The sequence below is a fragment of the Chroicocephalus ridibundus genome, chromosome 1 (assembly GCF_963924245.1).
Source record: "Chroicocephalus ridibundus chromosome 1, bChrRid1.1, whole genome shotgun sequence".
Classification (NCBI taxonomy): Eukaryota; Metazoa; Chordata; class Aves; order Charadriiformes; family Laridae; genus Chroicocephalus; species Chroicocephalus ridibundus.
In genome coordinates this window covers 75,891,372-75,907,955 of record NC_086284.1, presented here as the reverse complement: position 1 = coordinate 75,907,955, position 16,584 = coordinate 75,891,372, and the positions used below count along the sequence as shown (strand labels likewise).

The 16,584-nt window shown below is 38.2% G+C and overlaps 1 protein-coding gene across 1 annotated transcript in view; it reads left to right on the top strand.

The window, feature by feature from the left end:
• Window positions 1–16,584, top strand: part of OCA2 (OCA2 melanosomal transmembrane protein) — a 174,277-nt gene that overhangs the window by 133,297 nt on the left and 24,396 nt on the right. Inside the window, exon 23 of the mRNA XM_063349476.1 lies at window positions 1,104–1,197. Within this exon, the coding sequence (XP_063205546.1) occupies window positions 1,104–1,197 (94 nt within the window). The remainder of the gene's footprint in view (window positions 1–1,103; window positions 1,198–16,584) is intronic.

The window sequence follows — 16,584 nt, the reverse complement described above, 5'->3', positions numbered from 1 at the left end:
TGCTTTGAGTAGTGGATTGTTAATATAGTGATGTATGGCAAAAGAGACAACTTGAAAAAAAATTCTCTCCTAGATTGGTACCTCTTTTGTTCAAAATTTCAGTTAGGAATAGAATGTAGGAGTCACTCTGATTTTAGGAGTTCCTAAAATCAGAAACATTTGCTGAAGACATCTGTTTTGTGGAAGTCAAGTATACAGCATTTCTGAAGTCTGAGGTATGACTCATGGGAAAGCTACAGAAAATAGATCGGTCTTTCTTAGCTCTGAATATCTGACTTCTCTACGTTGCCAGATTGTTGGAAGTTTAGAGAAAACACAGGAATAAATTTGTTACTGGAAAGGCTTAGGCGAAAAGAGAAGTAGGTAGTTCTTCCAAGAGGATAGATGCACATTATAAACATGGCATATTATTTTCCTTTGGTGTACCCCTCTCTTAAGAGGACCTGTATAATGTAATTTGATGAAGTTCACTGGTTAAAGTTATGTTCTTTTATGTATTGAAGAACCATTGTGGTTTGGTAAGCAAACTTTGTATCTGTGGCGATCCTTTTGCCTCAGCAGAGAGATTCAAAACAGATCCATTCCCCTCCATTGTCCTGCTTATCGTGTTTTAAATTTCTGTTAAAGAAAGAATAATATGTTAGCAATTAGTTGCCTTCTCTATAAAAAAGACACCAATTTGTCAATGTCAAGTTTGTGTAAGGAAAAAAGACATCTGTTTTTCTGAACATCCTTGAACTATTTCATTCTTTGTTTTCAGATCATCTGATGGCATCTTCTTCTATGTAAAACCAAAAATCAGCAAGTTTATCTGAATTCAAATCTCTGGTGTCATTTTGACAACTGTTAGATTGGTGTTATGTTCCTTTTCTATTTTTCTGGCTTATGTAGAATCAGAGGATGATACCATGCTTATCTTTCAAGGAGTGAAGCTATTTATAGGATGTGGAGATACTGTCTGTGTGTTTCTTTTCAAGCCTATGCAACAGAAATTGATTTTTCTTTTCTAACGAGTACATCTTAGGACTTTAGCGCAGAATAAACAGAGGAAGACTAAGAAACAGAGCACAACTATAAACCGGTGTTTGTTTTCTGAACTGCAGGTAATGGAACATTGATTGGAGCATCTGCAAATGTTGTTTGTGCAGGAATTGCTGAACAGCATGGTTATGGCTTCTCTTTCATGGAGTTTTTCAGGTATGATTTTAAACTTCTCACCTTAAATAGCTTATTTTTTCTCTCTAGGCAAACAATCCTCCAAGGAGAAAATCTGGAGAAAGGGTCTGTAAAATAGACCTGTGTTCCTAATTTCTTTTTGGCAACTGAAATGTGAATAGAGGGCACATCACTTTATTTTTGCACACTGTGGACAGAATGCATAAAGGTGGTGGGAGCACAGTGGAACCCCAGGAGAAACAAAGTCTCAGAAATCCCTGCTTTGATCATCTGCAATCTTATCTTCAGCTCTGTAGTGGTACTAAATTGTTGCTTTGCTGTTAAATACAGTTTAAACGTAGTTTCTCATCTGCAAGTTTCCATGGACATTTCATCACCAGGAGAAAGTGAGATGTCCCAGTTCAGACTGAGTAGAACTTTACTCCGTGATCCTATGAGTAAACCTATTTATCTAAAAGCAATTACTTCTTTTGGCCAGCTGCTTAGCAGTGAAAGTGTGATAAGCAGCTAGCAACAGCTCAAGTTGTTGTTTAATAATTGTTTAATTAATAATTGTTGTTTAATAATGGAAGTTCCACTGCAGGTCATTCATCAGTATGTTTTTAAGGGACAAGGGATTTTATGCATTTTTAATGCATAAAACAGTTTAATATTTTTCCAAACACGTCCAGTTTTTGAGACTGTTGTTGAAAGATATAAACAGAAACTCACGGATAGAGGACTAGACATGAAGTTAAAGTGTAGTTGATTCAACTAAATCATAATTATTTGCTTGTTTTTCTGCATATGTAGGGCAAAGGATGCTATTAAATTTACGCCAATATTTTTTCTCTTTTTTCTTTAAATTGTTTATTTTAGTTTCTAAGCTCTATCAGCTTTCCGTTATATTGTTTACCTCAAAGGTTTCAAACATAGGTAATTAATATGATTAATCAAATGGGAATGTCTGGAGCAGAGCCAATGATAGCCCTAAAAAAAAAGATGGTCCCAACCGTTCTTGCTAAAATTCTTGCTATGAGCATGTGCTGCTCATAGCACAGTTTATTTCTTCACCCAGAGCCTTCTGATGGTATGATTTAGAAAGACAGAATGCCTTTCAAATCAAAGTCTTGGTTTTCAGGACCTTCGAGACTGCAGTACAGTCTTACATAGTATACAGTGATAGCTAACAGACTTGAATTTCAAGCCCTTGTACAAAAAAGATGGTGATGCAGCAATAATTGGCTTGTGGATTGTTCTGTTCATGTTTCACATTTCAGCTTGTTTGGGGATTTAACTTGTATTTAGCATTGACAATGTGTCTTCTATGTAGATTTTGTAATGAAGTGTTCTTAAAACTTCCATGACACTGACTGAGTATCTAAGCAGGAACAAAGATATAAAGCCTGACTAGTCTCTTCAGCAGTGTTCACTGGAGTGTGTTCTTTGTGATGATTGAAGAAAATGTTCTGAAATTACCTTCTGTAGGTATGCTTTCAGTGGAAACCATTACTGAGGAAGGCTGTAGCCACTGTGAGCAAAGATGCAAGGACTGAATCCAGAGTGGTCAGTGGAAGGTAGCAATGGATATTAATTAGCAGAAAGAACATAAAAGCCCACTTTTGCTGGCTGCTCAATCGCCAAGCAGGCAGATCATGAGCTCCTTTATACTTTGTTTTAGGAAAATATTTATTTCAGTTAAGTGTGCCCCAATTCAATATTTTCTGAGGCTTCTCCTGGCATTAAAAGGTATTGTGTGTATCCCTTGAGGATTTTGATCTTGCTTACTTTTGTTTATGAAGGTTGTCTCAAAGCATGAAGTGATTTTTCTGCACTTCTTCCCTGTTTGCCCAGGATCACTCATTAGGTTTCACATCCCTATTCAGGGTCCTCTGTGGTGCTTCTATCAGTGTAGACAGAGATTGTTGCACTCTCATCTTGCAAAACTCTGTGAGTCACTGGGGAAATGTCATGGATACCATGACCTCTGCCTGAGCTGTCTTTAGTGCAACCTGGGCTGGTATTGTTTTATCCTTCTCAAGTGCAGGAAACTCATGACATGTCTGTCCTGCGTGATATCTGTGGTCATACTACTACTGCGATCAGTGTGCTACTTCCCGTACCCTTCCTCCCTAGCTGCATGCTATGCCAAAATTATGCAACTATGTTTAAGGGGGGACTTCACTAGAAGCAGCTTTTTTGCAAACCATATTTTGACATGGTGATCTCAGGAGGAAGTCTGTGCAGGGTTGCTAAGCGTATCTGGTGAGTACACCTTGACACAACAGGGGTGGAGAGGCTCTGGAGGCTGTGGGTACCTAGTGGTGAGAGGCATCATGATGACTCTCTGTGTAGGGAGAGAGGAAAAGGCAAAATACAGACTCTGTGTCCTGTAAGAGGGCTGATGGGCTCATGACCTTTCCTGTGTGTGTCTTTGTGCAATGGCACTTGGTGCAATTTGAGGTTCCTCTGCTCTTTTTTAATGGGAGAGCAGTGGCAACCCGGCTTGTGTGTCGTACAATGCTATTCTGCTGCCCAGACAGAGCCAGGGGTGGCCAGCTGTGATAACTTGCCCAAAATGCTGTGGTTTGACCAGCTTGATATTCTTCTATCTGGAGTGCCTTCAGCATCATTCTTCTGGAGAAACTGGACACCTGTGGCTTGGAGTGGAGTACTCTGCTGGGTAAAAACCTGTCTGGAAGGCTGGGCCCAGAGACTGGTGGTAAATGGAGTTAAATCCACTTGGCGGCCAGTCACAAGCCCTGTTCCCCAGGGCTCGGTATTGGGGCCAGTTCTCTTTAATATCTTTATCAATGATCTGGACAAGGGGACCGAGTGCACTTTCAGTGAATTTGCAGACAACACCAAGTTAGGTGTAAGTGTTGACCTGCTTAAGAGTAGAAAGGCTTTGCAGAGGGATCTGGACAGGCTGGATCAATGGGCCAAGGCCAATGGTATGAGGTTCAACAAGGCCAAGTGCCGGGTCCTGCGCTTGGGTCACAACAACCCCATGCAGCGCTGCAGGCTCGGGGACTTGCTAGAGAGCTGCCTGGCAGAAAAGGACCTGGGGGTGATGGTTGACTGACAGCTGAATATGAGCCAGCAGTGTGCTCAGGTGGCCAAGAAGGCCAACAGCATCCTGGCCTGTGATGGTGACTAGGACTAGGGAAGTGATCAGCCCCCTGTACTTGGCACTGGTGAGGCCACACCTCGGGTACTGTGTTCAGTTTTGGACCCCTCATAACAAGAAAGACATTGAGGTGCTGGAGCAGGTCCAGAGAAGGGCAACGGAGCTGGTGAGGGGTCTGGAGAACAAGTCTTATGAGGAGTGTCTGAGGGAACTGGGGTTGTTTAGCCTGGAGAAAAGGAGGCTGAGGGGAGACCTTATTGCTCTCTACAACTACCTGAAAGGAGGTTGTAGAAAGGTGTGGGTTGGTCTCTCCTCCCTAGTAACAGGTGACAGGACAAGAAGAAATGGCCTCAAGTTGTGCCAGGGGAGGTTTAGATTAGATATTAGGAAAAGTTTTTGCACTGAAAGGGTTATCAAGCTTCGGAACAGGCTTCCCAGGGAAGTCGTGGAATCATCATCCCTGGAGGTATTTAAAAGACGGTTAGATGTAGTGCTTAGCAATATTGTTTAGGGATGGGTTTTGTCAGTGTTAGGTTGATGGTTGGACTCGATGATCTGAAAGGTCCCTTCCAACCTAGACAATTCTATGATTCTATGCCTGAATGACCATGAATGCTACAGTCGGTCAGAAATCTAGCATTCTGGGGAAGGTCCCCTTTCAGAGCCACACCTAATTGTTTCCTTCCCCGGATCAAGACTCCTACCTCCCCAAGGACCTAGGGGCGCTCAGACTTCTGGACATGGCTGGGTGTAAGAGGAAGAGAGTCAGCCCTAGTGTCCCATCTCCACCATTGAAGCAGCTCAGGCCCATGTGCTGGAAGTGCTGTGCCTGTAAGGGGGTCACAGTAGGGTGGCATTTCGGTGGGAAAGATTATACTGAGAACAGAGGGAGAAAGGCATAGATTCTCCCTTCCTGTGTTGAAGCACCTTAAAGCAGCCTTGCATCCAGAGCACACTGCTGGTTGAGGAGAGACTAGGTCTGAACCATACACGCCTGGCTGTGAATGTGCTGGCCAGTGTCACCAAGTACCTTACCCAGAATGGAGACATGACCTGTTAACAAAGGACATGGAGAAGGCAGAGGTTCTCAGCGTTGTGATCAGCAGCATGAAATTCGGCTGGAGGCCAGTCACTAGTGGTGCTCCCCAGGGTGCTTGTAATCCCCGGTGCCCCAGTGGTGCCTTCCAAGCTCAGCCATTCTGGGATTCAGCTTTTAACCAGCACCAGAAAGCTGAAGGCAAATAATGAATGACTGCCACTGGATGATTTATTTGGACTACCTCAAATTCAAAGGAAAGGAAGTGATGTTAAGACAAAAAAAACTCTGAAAGTCCTACAAAGCTCAAGCTCAGAAGTAGTAATTTGCTTTAAAAAGGTCTTGCATTTCTGGAGTCAGTCCAGCCGAATTACACTCCTTTTCCACGTTGGAAACCCCCTCATCAAACTGTATTTATGTGTTTTAATCTTTCCTCCTGAAAAAAATCTTATATGTAAGATTTTTCATTGTCCTTCTAGTAATTCAGAAGGCAGATCTGAACATAATACTCTAGGCACAGACCTCTTATTTTTCTATCTATTTTACAGAGACAAGATTAAATACAAAATAGAGAGATATTTGTCCTTTTGTTGTTAATCTAGGCCATTTCAAATTCCTGTTTAATTTCCTACTCACTGAAAAAACCAAGTGTTTTTCTTTACTTGAGTGTGAGTATATCTGGTCCCCCCAGCCCTCCAAGTTCTTATACTTTTCCTACGTTGAATTTCTAATTAACATATCATCAATGGACAGAGGGAAAAGGGAACTGGTATGCTATGTGATCTAGTCAGTGAATTGGAGGATGGACACAAAGACAAATATTTAAGTGGTAAAAATAGAAATAATTGTGAGTTAGTGGGGCTTGGAAAAGGAGATAGAGAATAGTGGGATATTTGCTGTACATGGTCAAGGGTAAACATCAGAGCAAACAAATGAGTATTATGCCTCTGGAGAGAAGAAAAATTTTTTGCTAGTCTTGACCCTGTGGAAAACATCAGATGTGTTAATAATATGAAGGTATTTGCTCAGGGACAGCATATATAAGTAAGCAGAAAGCAGGGAAAGATAATATGCATATTATGTTTTCTAATCTAGTTATCAGAGAAACATTAAACCACGAATAAGAGCTTAACATAAGGAAAATCCCAAATGTAGGACAGTACTATTTCTCTTGGAAAATGGTCAGATAAGGACAGTATAGTCTTGTTGCCTGAATGATTTCCAGAGGTTAAAATAGTGATTTTATATCAATTAAGACTGTAGAATAATCATGAGAGCTTTGTTTTTCTCAAGGAATAAGACAAAAGAAATTGCATTGCAGTTGTTTCTTCTAATATAGATGCTTCATTTCGTGTTAGTTTTTTAATTTTTACTAATATATCTCTGAGTTTATTTGTTGCAATATAGTAATATAGTGTTCCACTAGGTTAGTCCACCCTATGGAATACGAATATGACCCACAGAAATCTTTTTGTTACCAATTAAATGTTTGGTTCCAGCTTCATAGCATAAGAAGTTCTCATTGCTGTAGGGTCTTTAATTATCTGTTTCTACTTGCTAATAAAATTGCCATCTTGATTTTAATTTTCTCTTTAAGAGACACATTTATAACCTCATAAAGATACATAGTATTTCAAACATAAAATAAGTCACGTTCCTTCATCTTATTGTAATTCAATACCAATTACCCTTATGTGTCTGTGATGTATGATGTGAGAAAAAAAAAAAAGAATCACAGATAAATGCTGAACTTATTTGACACAAAAGAAAGTGGGTATTATGGGAAATACTCTAATTTTATTTCAAGCAAATTTTGGCTGACTGTGAATATATCATGGTGCGGGATATATAGGTAAGAGAAGAATGGATTGGATAACTCTATGTAATGGGATAACAATACAGGAGAGATGATATAATACATGAGGAAATCCGTCTGCCCAGAGGAACAGGGTATGAGCCTAAGGACCTAATTTAGATTACAGGGGTAAGGTTAGCTGGGTGTGATCCTGAAAACATTGTGCATATTTTCAAGTTTTGCATTTTTCTGTCATTGCTCTCCCTTTATATGTCATCTGAAGAGCCGAATTAATATTCTCTGTCTTCTCTGGGAGTAACAATAATTTGGAAGTGTCAAAAAATATTGGTTTCTGATAATAGCTTAGAAAATAATTTGTTTTCATCACAGGATTTGTCTTGGGAGATATTCACAGCAAAAATATTTACAGTAGGATATGCCATTTCTGCCTGCTTGAGAGCACTCACCCATAAAGACTGTGAAACAGTGCTTCCCGTGAGAACTGTCATTCATGAATGTGGGAGGACAACTGTGATGTTCTTTGCTACCCCCTGTATATCCTATTTACACAACTTATTGAAAATAACTGTTTAAAAAAAAATTGGGCTCTGTAAAGCCATATAAATGTCTCTACTTGATTATGATTCTATGTGTTAGACATCTGTAGTCCTGTTCATTCCTGCTAATTTAGTGTAATTTTTCCCTGTTTCTTGCTATTAACACTTCTCTCTGCCAAATGTTGTTGCTATTTTAAAGCTGATTCTGATCAGAATAAAACCAGCCCTACTATTTTGGGTATGAATTTTGGTGACAAAGACTTCAGTTGAGCAATGTGGTATCCAAACACCTGAACACAATTCACCTGTGGGCTTTCTGATCAACTGTGCAGCTCTAGAAGATAGAATTTTGGGATGTGCAAAGTATCTAATGAAGATTCAATGAGCTGTTGAGTAAAGTTTAATGTTTATTAGTTAGCTAATACTCATTACTTAGCTAAAACTCAATAATAGTTAGCTCAGTCTCATTTACCGCTACTCTTCTGATCAGTAAGGAAGAATTCATGGGTTAAATGTTTATATTTGATATGATAACACATTTCTTCTGTTCAAATAAGTGCAAATGAAACACTTGAGCAAAGCCCTGTCCGCAAATGTGATAACGTACAATTCCAATTTATAACTTTTCACAACTTTTGCTTCATAAAATTTCTATCTTTAAAAAGCCAGATATTTTAGGTTTACTACATCCGCTTGTTTTCATCTTTATCTTGATTTATTTACATGTCTAAGGAAAGGTAGTTCAGCACGTATTCATCTTTCAGTATTAAGTTCTAGGCTGGGTTTGTTAAGAAGAATGCAGTTTTCTTTCAGCTATCAAAGAACAATCATTGCAAGATTTTAAATTGTCAGGGTAAGAATTAGGTTTGTTACTAGAGAATTTACGATCACGCTTGTTCTCTTACTAGATGTACAGGTTATAGGAGTGATCATGTTTACAGAGTATTCTGTTAGAAATTGCATGCAATGGATGTTGTAAGTCACAAACAGTATAAAGTAATTTAACACTTTAAAACCAATCAATGAACAGTGAGGAGAGTGGTAAATGTAACATATATCTATGTTTTTCTAACATTGACCATAACCCATTTTTGGGTTTCTAAATTCAGGCTACCAACTGAATCAATACCTAATAACTTCCCAAGCACTTGGAATATAAACAATTTTAACAGTAATGATTTCTAGATATTTTTGGCAGTGTCAGAAAGCGGATATCCTGCTGGGTTTATACGGTTCTACTCCTATACAAACTACTCTGTGCAAAGGTTTTGAAGGTATCTTGGATACCTTGGATCTTGTTTTCCTTCATGGAAGAAAAGACATAAAACTCACCCCCAATGCATCCGTACTAGTTATGTCATTAGACTGATACAGCCTGTCGGGATAGGAGTCATCTTTCAAGCCTTATATTAATCTATAGTATTCTACAGGGTTTGATCTACATTAAAAAAGTTTGCTTAAGTACACCTGGAGAGCGTTACATTCCAAGCTTTGCATTTAGAATTCATGGAATGGATTTTTCTCTGTGCACGTATTTGTAGCTAGATTGAGTATAGAGGGAGCCTGGCACTCCTACACAGGTAAAGTCTGGCAAGGTTAACCCTTTCCTTGTCTGCTCCGACCAACATTTTCTAATTTTATTTTATGTTCAGTAGGGATGGCAAGGGGAAGCTAGACAGTAGGAAGGGAAATGTTAGATTAAAGAAACTGGGAGCTATGCTGAGGCATTCTGGAAACATGAAGGGGCAGCTTTCATTCAGCATCAGCATGAAAATACTAGTCCTTTTTTCTCTAGAGTGGAAAAGGCGAGGACATAACAGCGATGTCTTTTTGCTTCATGTAACACATATTTTGCTAAAGTATTTTTAAGAAATGATAACACATTTTTAATAAAAGAACAATGTATTCATCTGCTTAGGTAACATCTGGCTGACGTCACCAACTTTTAAACATGTATAGGCTTTAATTTCCTTTGCAGTTAATGACTACTTCCACTACTTTTTGGTACACCTGTTACCAGAACCCATCACCAGGATCCATGCAAATAGAAAAAGATGCATTCCTATCATGAGCTTTGGTTAGGGTCTGCTTATAGAAAATGAAAGTATTAAATTGGGTTCATAGAAAACTTCATACTTGTCTGGTTCATATATTGAAATGACAGGGAAGCTGAAGCTGCATAACTAGGAAAAGGAACAAAATTGTAATTTTTTGAGTTCTGGAGAAAAACTTGACTGTACTTGATGTGTCTTAAAGGTGCGTGGTGCAGATGTGTGGTATCATGGTCCTTCACAACTGAGCTTTTCAATTCGAGAAATGGGTGGAATGTGCTGCATTTCCAGTCTAGCATTCCTGGTTTCATTTCCTTCCTATAGAAATTGGTGGAAGGGGGAGTAGGGGAAGAAAAAGTGGACAGAAGGAAGGAAGAATGAGAGATGCCATTGTGCACCCAGGTCTCATTTCAGGTTGTAGCCGGCACATGGCTAGAACATAGTCCATTTAGAGACTCATACTGCTCCTGTTGTGGAGCAAGGCTTCTTGTTCTGCTTTTAACACCTAGCTTCTTAGTGTTCACCTGTATGTGTCTCGGTCATTTTCTCTACTGCCATTGTGTTGAATTGTTAAATGAGTTTTGACATACAAATGAATGTTGAAACCCATGAACTAAATCAGATGTACATCAGGATGGAATGATTCCTCTAGCTAACCCCCAGGTAGTTTGCTCTATGGGTTTGTATTTAACTTACAAGAAATCACATTTATTGTCTTTTTTTTAGAGCAGTCTTGAATAAAGGATGATCTCTTGTAAAATGGGGATTTATATCTGTGAACTGTCATTCTTGACTTGGCTTGGCATTTCTGAAAGATTTAAAATCTTGTCTTTCTTGAGGTTCTAGTTTAATGCTACTTTTTGCATGCGACAAGGCTGCACAAATTTTCTGAATTCCTCATTCAGGTTACAGAGCTATGATGGTTGTTACATAAGTTAATATTGCAGCAATAAAGATATTATTTATTTACAGGCTTTTTTGTTTAGACTACTCAAAGGGGTTTGCATTTATTTTTCTTATAATCTGTAAAGGAAGCTGAAGAGAATAAAAAGTCTTTCTACATTTAGGTGGGTGAGATAGATTTTTGGGAAGCACTTTATGAACATTAACACTGTACCATTTTCTTAAATGAACAGAATCATGTTTTTATGAAAAGATTCTTGAAGTATCTCCAAAGCCCAGGATTTTAGTAGCAGATTATGATTTGGGCTGAAGAATTAATTTGAAAATCAGAATGTCTGCTCCAAAAACCAGTGTAGTGCTTCTTCGGTGACTCTTTAAATAGCAGTCATGTAAAGACTTAAAAAATGAATTACTAGAAAAATCTGCAGGAAATAATTTTTCACTGGTAGGTGATGGAGTTTAAATAAAAACTCTTTCTTTGCTGACATGTCTGGCCATGAGGATTCATATTTTACTACTACTAATATGGGCTGAAATCAGCTGAGAATATTCACCTTTCTAGTAAACTTTTAAAAGGCAAGTGAATTACTTGGTTTTTCATTTCACTGCTTTTGATTTCCGCCAGATCCTCTGAAACTATTTAAAGCAGTACCGTATCTGAATGTACAGAATTTCATGGTTAGTTATAAGATATATTTAAAATAGGTATATTCAGTTCTAGGGGTATCTGGAATGAAAACAGGAAGGCTCTTTAATTGATTAAACTTCTACAGCATCAAGGCAGGAGTTAATTTGGAACCTTTCTGTTTTTGCATTGAGGTAAATATGCTTTTGTTAAATGATAAAGGGCACAAAATGAAGGTCATATGTACCATTATGCTGTTAGGCTTGTCATGATTGTGATTTAAAAATTAAAAAAAACCCTGGAGCCTATAAAATCAGAGAGATTTTCTGTAGTTAAACGAGGTCAGTGCATTATTTTCCTAGATAATTCATCAATGTCAGTAGTGCTAATGAGAATGTAGGCCATGTGTCCATGTCTCTGCAGCTGTTGTGGTCTAGCACTCGTTTCTTTGCAGATCATTAAATTTGTTTGCTAGTGCTTTACAAGCCATGAGTAGGTCCATGGGAGAAGAGAGAAGAGAGCATCTACAGTCTGTTTTGAGTGACTCCACTCTCCGATGATCATGCCCACCTCATATTGCCAGCTTGTTTTGCTAGCTGAGGCTAGAGAAATATTTCTGGCAAGAGGAGAAGTAGGACTGAAATAGTCTTTGCTGCTTTCCCCCACCACGTCTTTGAGCTAACAACTGGGTTGAACAACCTCTTGTTCCCACTCTCTGTTCGTGTAGCCCATGGAAAAGGAAAGGGTCTGCTTTTGATAGGTGTGGTGCCCAATTGGCCTGTGTGCTGTGTAGTGGTAAAGGAACTGTATGTTATACAAGTAGAAAAAAAAAACTAAGGCGGCAAAACGGAATCTTACTTAATTCAGTTTAAAAAATATTTATAAAAAGGAAATGTTTGCCACAAGTGCAGGAAGCCATTTGTGTATTTTAAACTACAGTGGTACAATATGATAAGAAATGGAACAGAAATCTTAAAAAAAAAAATAAAAAAAAAAGAGCAAGTCTGTGCTGTTAGAAGTATAGTTTTCTAAAATGTGCATAATACTTCTGAAATCACATCAGCTATTGTTCTCCCTCTCCCTGTGACCATCAGGGTTCAACCAGTCCAGACTGGTTTCATTTTTCACTGGAAACTCCTCTCATTAGGTGGGAGATAATCTTGTTATGCCCTTAATTAGAGTAAAAGTTTTTTCCTTCCATAGTTATTTTGAGTTATCCATCTCCTGTGCTTGATGCAATAGTAAATAAGTGCTTCAGTGAGGTACAAAGCCCTTTCCACCACCTTTGGCTTTCTGGGAGGGAATCCATCTTTGTCGAGGCCTTATAGCTGATACTACCCTGTACGTTAAAATGTGTGTTCACAGACAACTAAACAATTTGCCTGTTTGTGGCTTGTTACTTGCTCGTGAGTGAGAGGTAGTCCAAAAGTAGTTAATCATATTGAGGTTGACTTTGGGGTTGGCATGGCCAAACCCAAGGCTCTTTCTCTTATGCAAAGGACTAGACCTACGTTTTCTGTCATTCCAGCGATCAGATCAGATCCTGCCTTTGGGTAGCTGTGCATCATAGCCATTCAGGCCAGTAGCCTACCGCCCACCTGTTAAGAACAAAAAATGAGCTAATAATAATCCTGCTAAATATCCCAAGGTCTCTGTGTATAGACTTGTGTACGGACCAGGACTTGCTGGAGTTTTCTTTGCCGCCTTTTACACTGGCTTCACAGCCATCAGTATTTCATGACTTCTATATGTTTAAGGGTTTTTTAATCCCTTTTTCTATTTCTCTGTCAGACAGACAGTAGCTAGTGCTACTGCATATGCTTCTCTTGATCTTACCTTTTTTGTTTCGTTCCTGCAGGGTATCTTCTGGGCAGGTTCTAAATTGCTGGCTTTTGCCTAAATTCTTGCCTTTTGAAAAGCAAATTCAGAAGCTGTACTGAAACACTGTTATTTAGTTTGCTAAAAAACTGAAAGTCTTAACAAGGTGCTGTCCGGACTGTTTGAAAAAATTAATTTGATTGCTGCTTAGATTCTGTCCCCACTCTTTATCCCTGTTTATTTCATTGTGACTAAGACTTCATGTGTCTTGAAGGGGATTCCCTTTGAAATAGCCTGAATTACATTTTTACTTCTCCCAATGTGATGAGGAGCTTTTCAAGTCTGAAAAGAGCAGGAGGTCTGACTGTACTGATAGTCATAAATGAAATGTTAAAGGAAAGAAGGTGAGGAATATAGCTATCTGTAATCAAACCAGGGAGAGAGAGAACAAAATGGAGGCCATTCCAAAACAGCAAAAGCCAAAACCCGGGAAAATAAAATAAAAAAAATAATTCTGTTGTATTTCTTCAATATAACATATCGATGAAGGCTGTTTATAGTAAAGCCTGTTTGCAGTGACTGGGAGAACAGACAAATAAAGGTTTATGGTTTATTGAGTCCTCTGCTTTTGCCACTTCAGTGAGAACTAATTGTAATCAGTGGTCTCTTTTATTTAAATTCAGAAGACTTTGGATTGTTGTTCATAGTGATATTTCCGTACACTATTTTCATTGACTATTGCAACCAACAGGTGGTCATTAGTGTATTAATATAACATAATATTTTCTATATTATACAGTCAAATAAACTGTATGAGAATAAAGGCATCTTAGATTATGTTTCAATTTTTAGACCTATCACTATAAGGATTATTTGGCCTAGTGGCCAATATGAGGAGAAACATGGCAGTATTCCCGTGGAGTACATAGTCTGTCACATTTTATTGCTTCAATGTAATATTAAAAAAAAAAAAAAGTGTTATTATCTGTCACGGACATGGGAGCAAAAGTAAGGTCTTTGGGATCTCTGGGCTTCGTTTTTGAAGTTAAAGCCTGCCACCTACAAATTGTGCCTTTTTGACAAGAAAGGTTTTCTTTTTGAAGGTTTTACAGGAATATCTTTTTGACAGATTGATTGTGTAAGTCTTCGTGTTGCTCTAATAACTCCTTTTTAATGGGAGAACTTTAATTCATGTCAAACTCAAAAGTTCAGTGACAGGCAATGTGCCTTCTCTTAGTTTAGAGGTTAAAAATAATTGACACTTTTGTATGCACAGAATAAACGGCCATAAAAATATTAATTTCTATGATTATTTGGATAGGAAGAGATAGGATCAAATTCAAAATGAGTGGCCAGCTTTTCCATAAGTTTTGAGACACTGAAGATGACTCTATTAATAAATACAATCAACAACCATTACTGAAATAATTAAGAAAAGCGTGATAAACTGGTGCTTGTTGTAATTACCGTTGCAGATGGAGTAGAATTACAGGTTTGGAAATGTTTAATTTTTCTGATTATGTATAAAATTCAAAAATACTTTTCAGATAAGCAGATAGTTTCTGAACTATTGTACTATAGAAAAATTACTAAATTTCTTTTTTTAATGCAGGTGACTACGAAAAAAATCCACCATTTGCTAAAACACACTGCTGTCCCATGTTCAACATGGTTTTCTGACATTAAGAACATCTGGGTGGAGGAGCCACGGAGGTGGGGTGGGAGGGCGTCCTGGGCTGTGAGCCCATGGGGAACTCTGGGGAGGCTGTGCAAGGACAGCGTGGCACTAAGGGTCATGGCACCTTTGCAGTGTAATGGAAAATCAGATTAACCAACAGGAGCAGTGTCTGCAGGCTGTTCTGTCTGTTGTATTTGGAGTACTAAGCCACAGCACAAAACACTGCATACCTAAACTCATGAGTATGAATGATATGATATTATTTTAAATGAAGGTTAGTCTGGTTAGTGACTTTTTGGGTCACCTTTTGGGTCAACCTTCACCTCACAGAAGTTACAAATTTTATCTACAGTTGTGCAACTCCATAATTTTCTGCATTTTCCTTGTAAACAACAAAACAGCTGTTAGAAATAGGATACTTGACTTGAAATGTGACTCATCACATCCAAGTTCATCCATTTTATTCAGCCTATTCATCTATATTCCTTCTGCAGTCAGTGGAGAGGAAAAGGGAAGACTTGGCCTGGCATCTTAAAGGGATATCCTGAGATGGGAAGAATAACCTTATAGAAGTCCCTTTCTTTCAGCTGACTAAAAATAACCTTGTACTGTTGTGTCGTAAAGCTAAATAATTCAAATGGTACCTTAGATAAACCATATATATAGTTAATTTTTAGCAGCTTTTAGGTAAAGGCTGCACCATAGCACATATACAAAATAAATATTGATACATGGCACATTACTTTTACTACTTCCTGATTCATGAGAGCTGAAGTGTAAAACTATTAATTTATCTTGACAATTTTTAGTGGAATTTATGCATGAATGTGGGTATGTCTATGAAAGACATAGTAACTGAGAGTAATTCTACATTAATATAGAGTGTTCAATTAAAAGTTAATACTTCAGATTTTTAATTAACACTTCCATTGAAAAACAAGTAGATCAAACCCACATCAATTTTGAAATAATTTAGTCTTCAAACCATTCTACTGCGATGTTCAAATATTATTGACCAATGAAGCACTAAATTTTCTGGGTTACTTTTATTCCAGAAAAGGGTAGAACAAAAAAGTGAATTAATACATTATTTTAATACCATTTTTATTCTGGATAATCTTGATGCAACAAAAGTATCCTAATTCTTACTACAATAGTTTACCTGAAGATGGGATTCAGCTTCAATCAAAATATGTAATGTGATATGAGCTAATTGTTGAAGCTCCCATTGGAGCTCCCAGTGGGGATGTAAGGCTTTATTCACCTGCTTAAACACACATATTTATCTAGTCCTTTATCTAGGACATTCTTCATGGGTCTGATAGATAAGACTTAAGATACATGGACCCATGACATCCTGAAGTGGCAGCTGGAAGCTGAGTGGGACAGTCTTCACATCTCCAACAGTACTGCATGCCTTCATTTAGGCAACTGATTTGAGCCTCACACAATAGACTCAATGGAATCTAACATGTGATTTGTCTCCTCCTGCAGTAGACACATCTATTCTACACACTGCTTGCTGTGTTGACTAGATTTTCCACTGTCTACTGGGGGAACTTAGCCAAAAAAACCCTTTCACATATAGTTCCTGTGCCTGAATCTGGAGCTGAATCCCAGCATATGTTTCTCATCATGCATACACTGACAATGTGCAAAAATTCTTCAAATGAAAATGCAAAAGAGAAAAATAAGCAATAACCAAGACAGAAACACATTAATGTAGAAACTATGTACACTGAAAAAATATATACACTGAAACTCAATTTAAGATAATGCAGCACATTCATCTATGTTCATTTTGCTCTCTCCTCTTTCTTCTTGTCCCTTACTGTC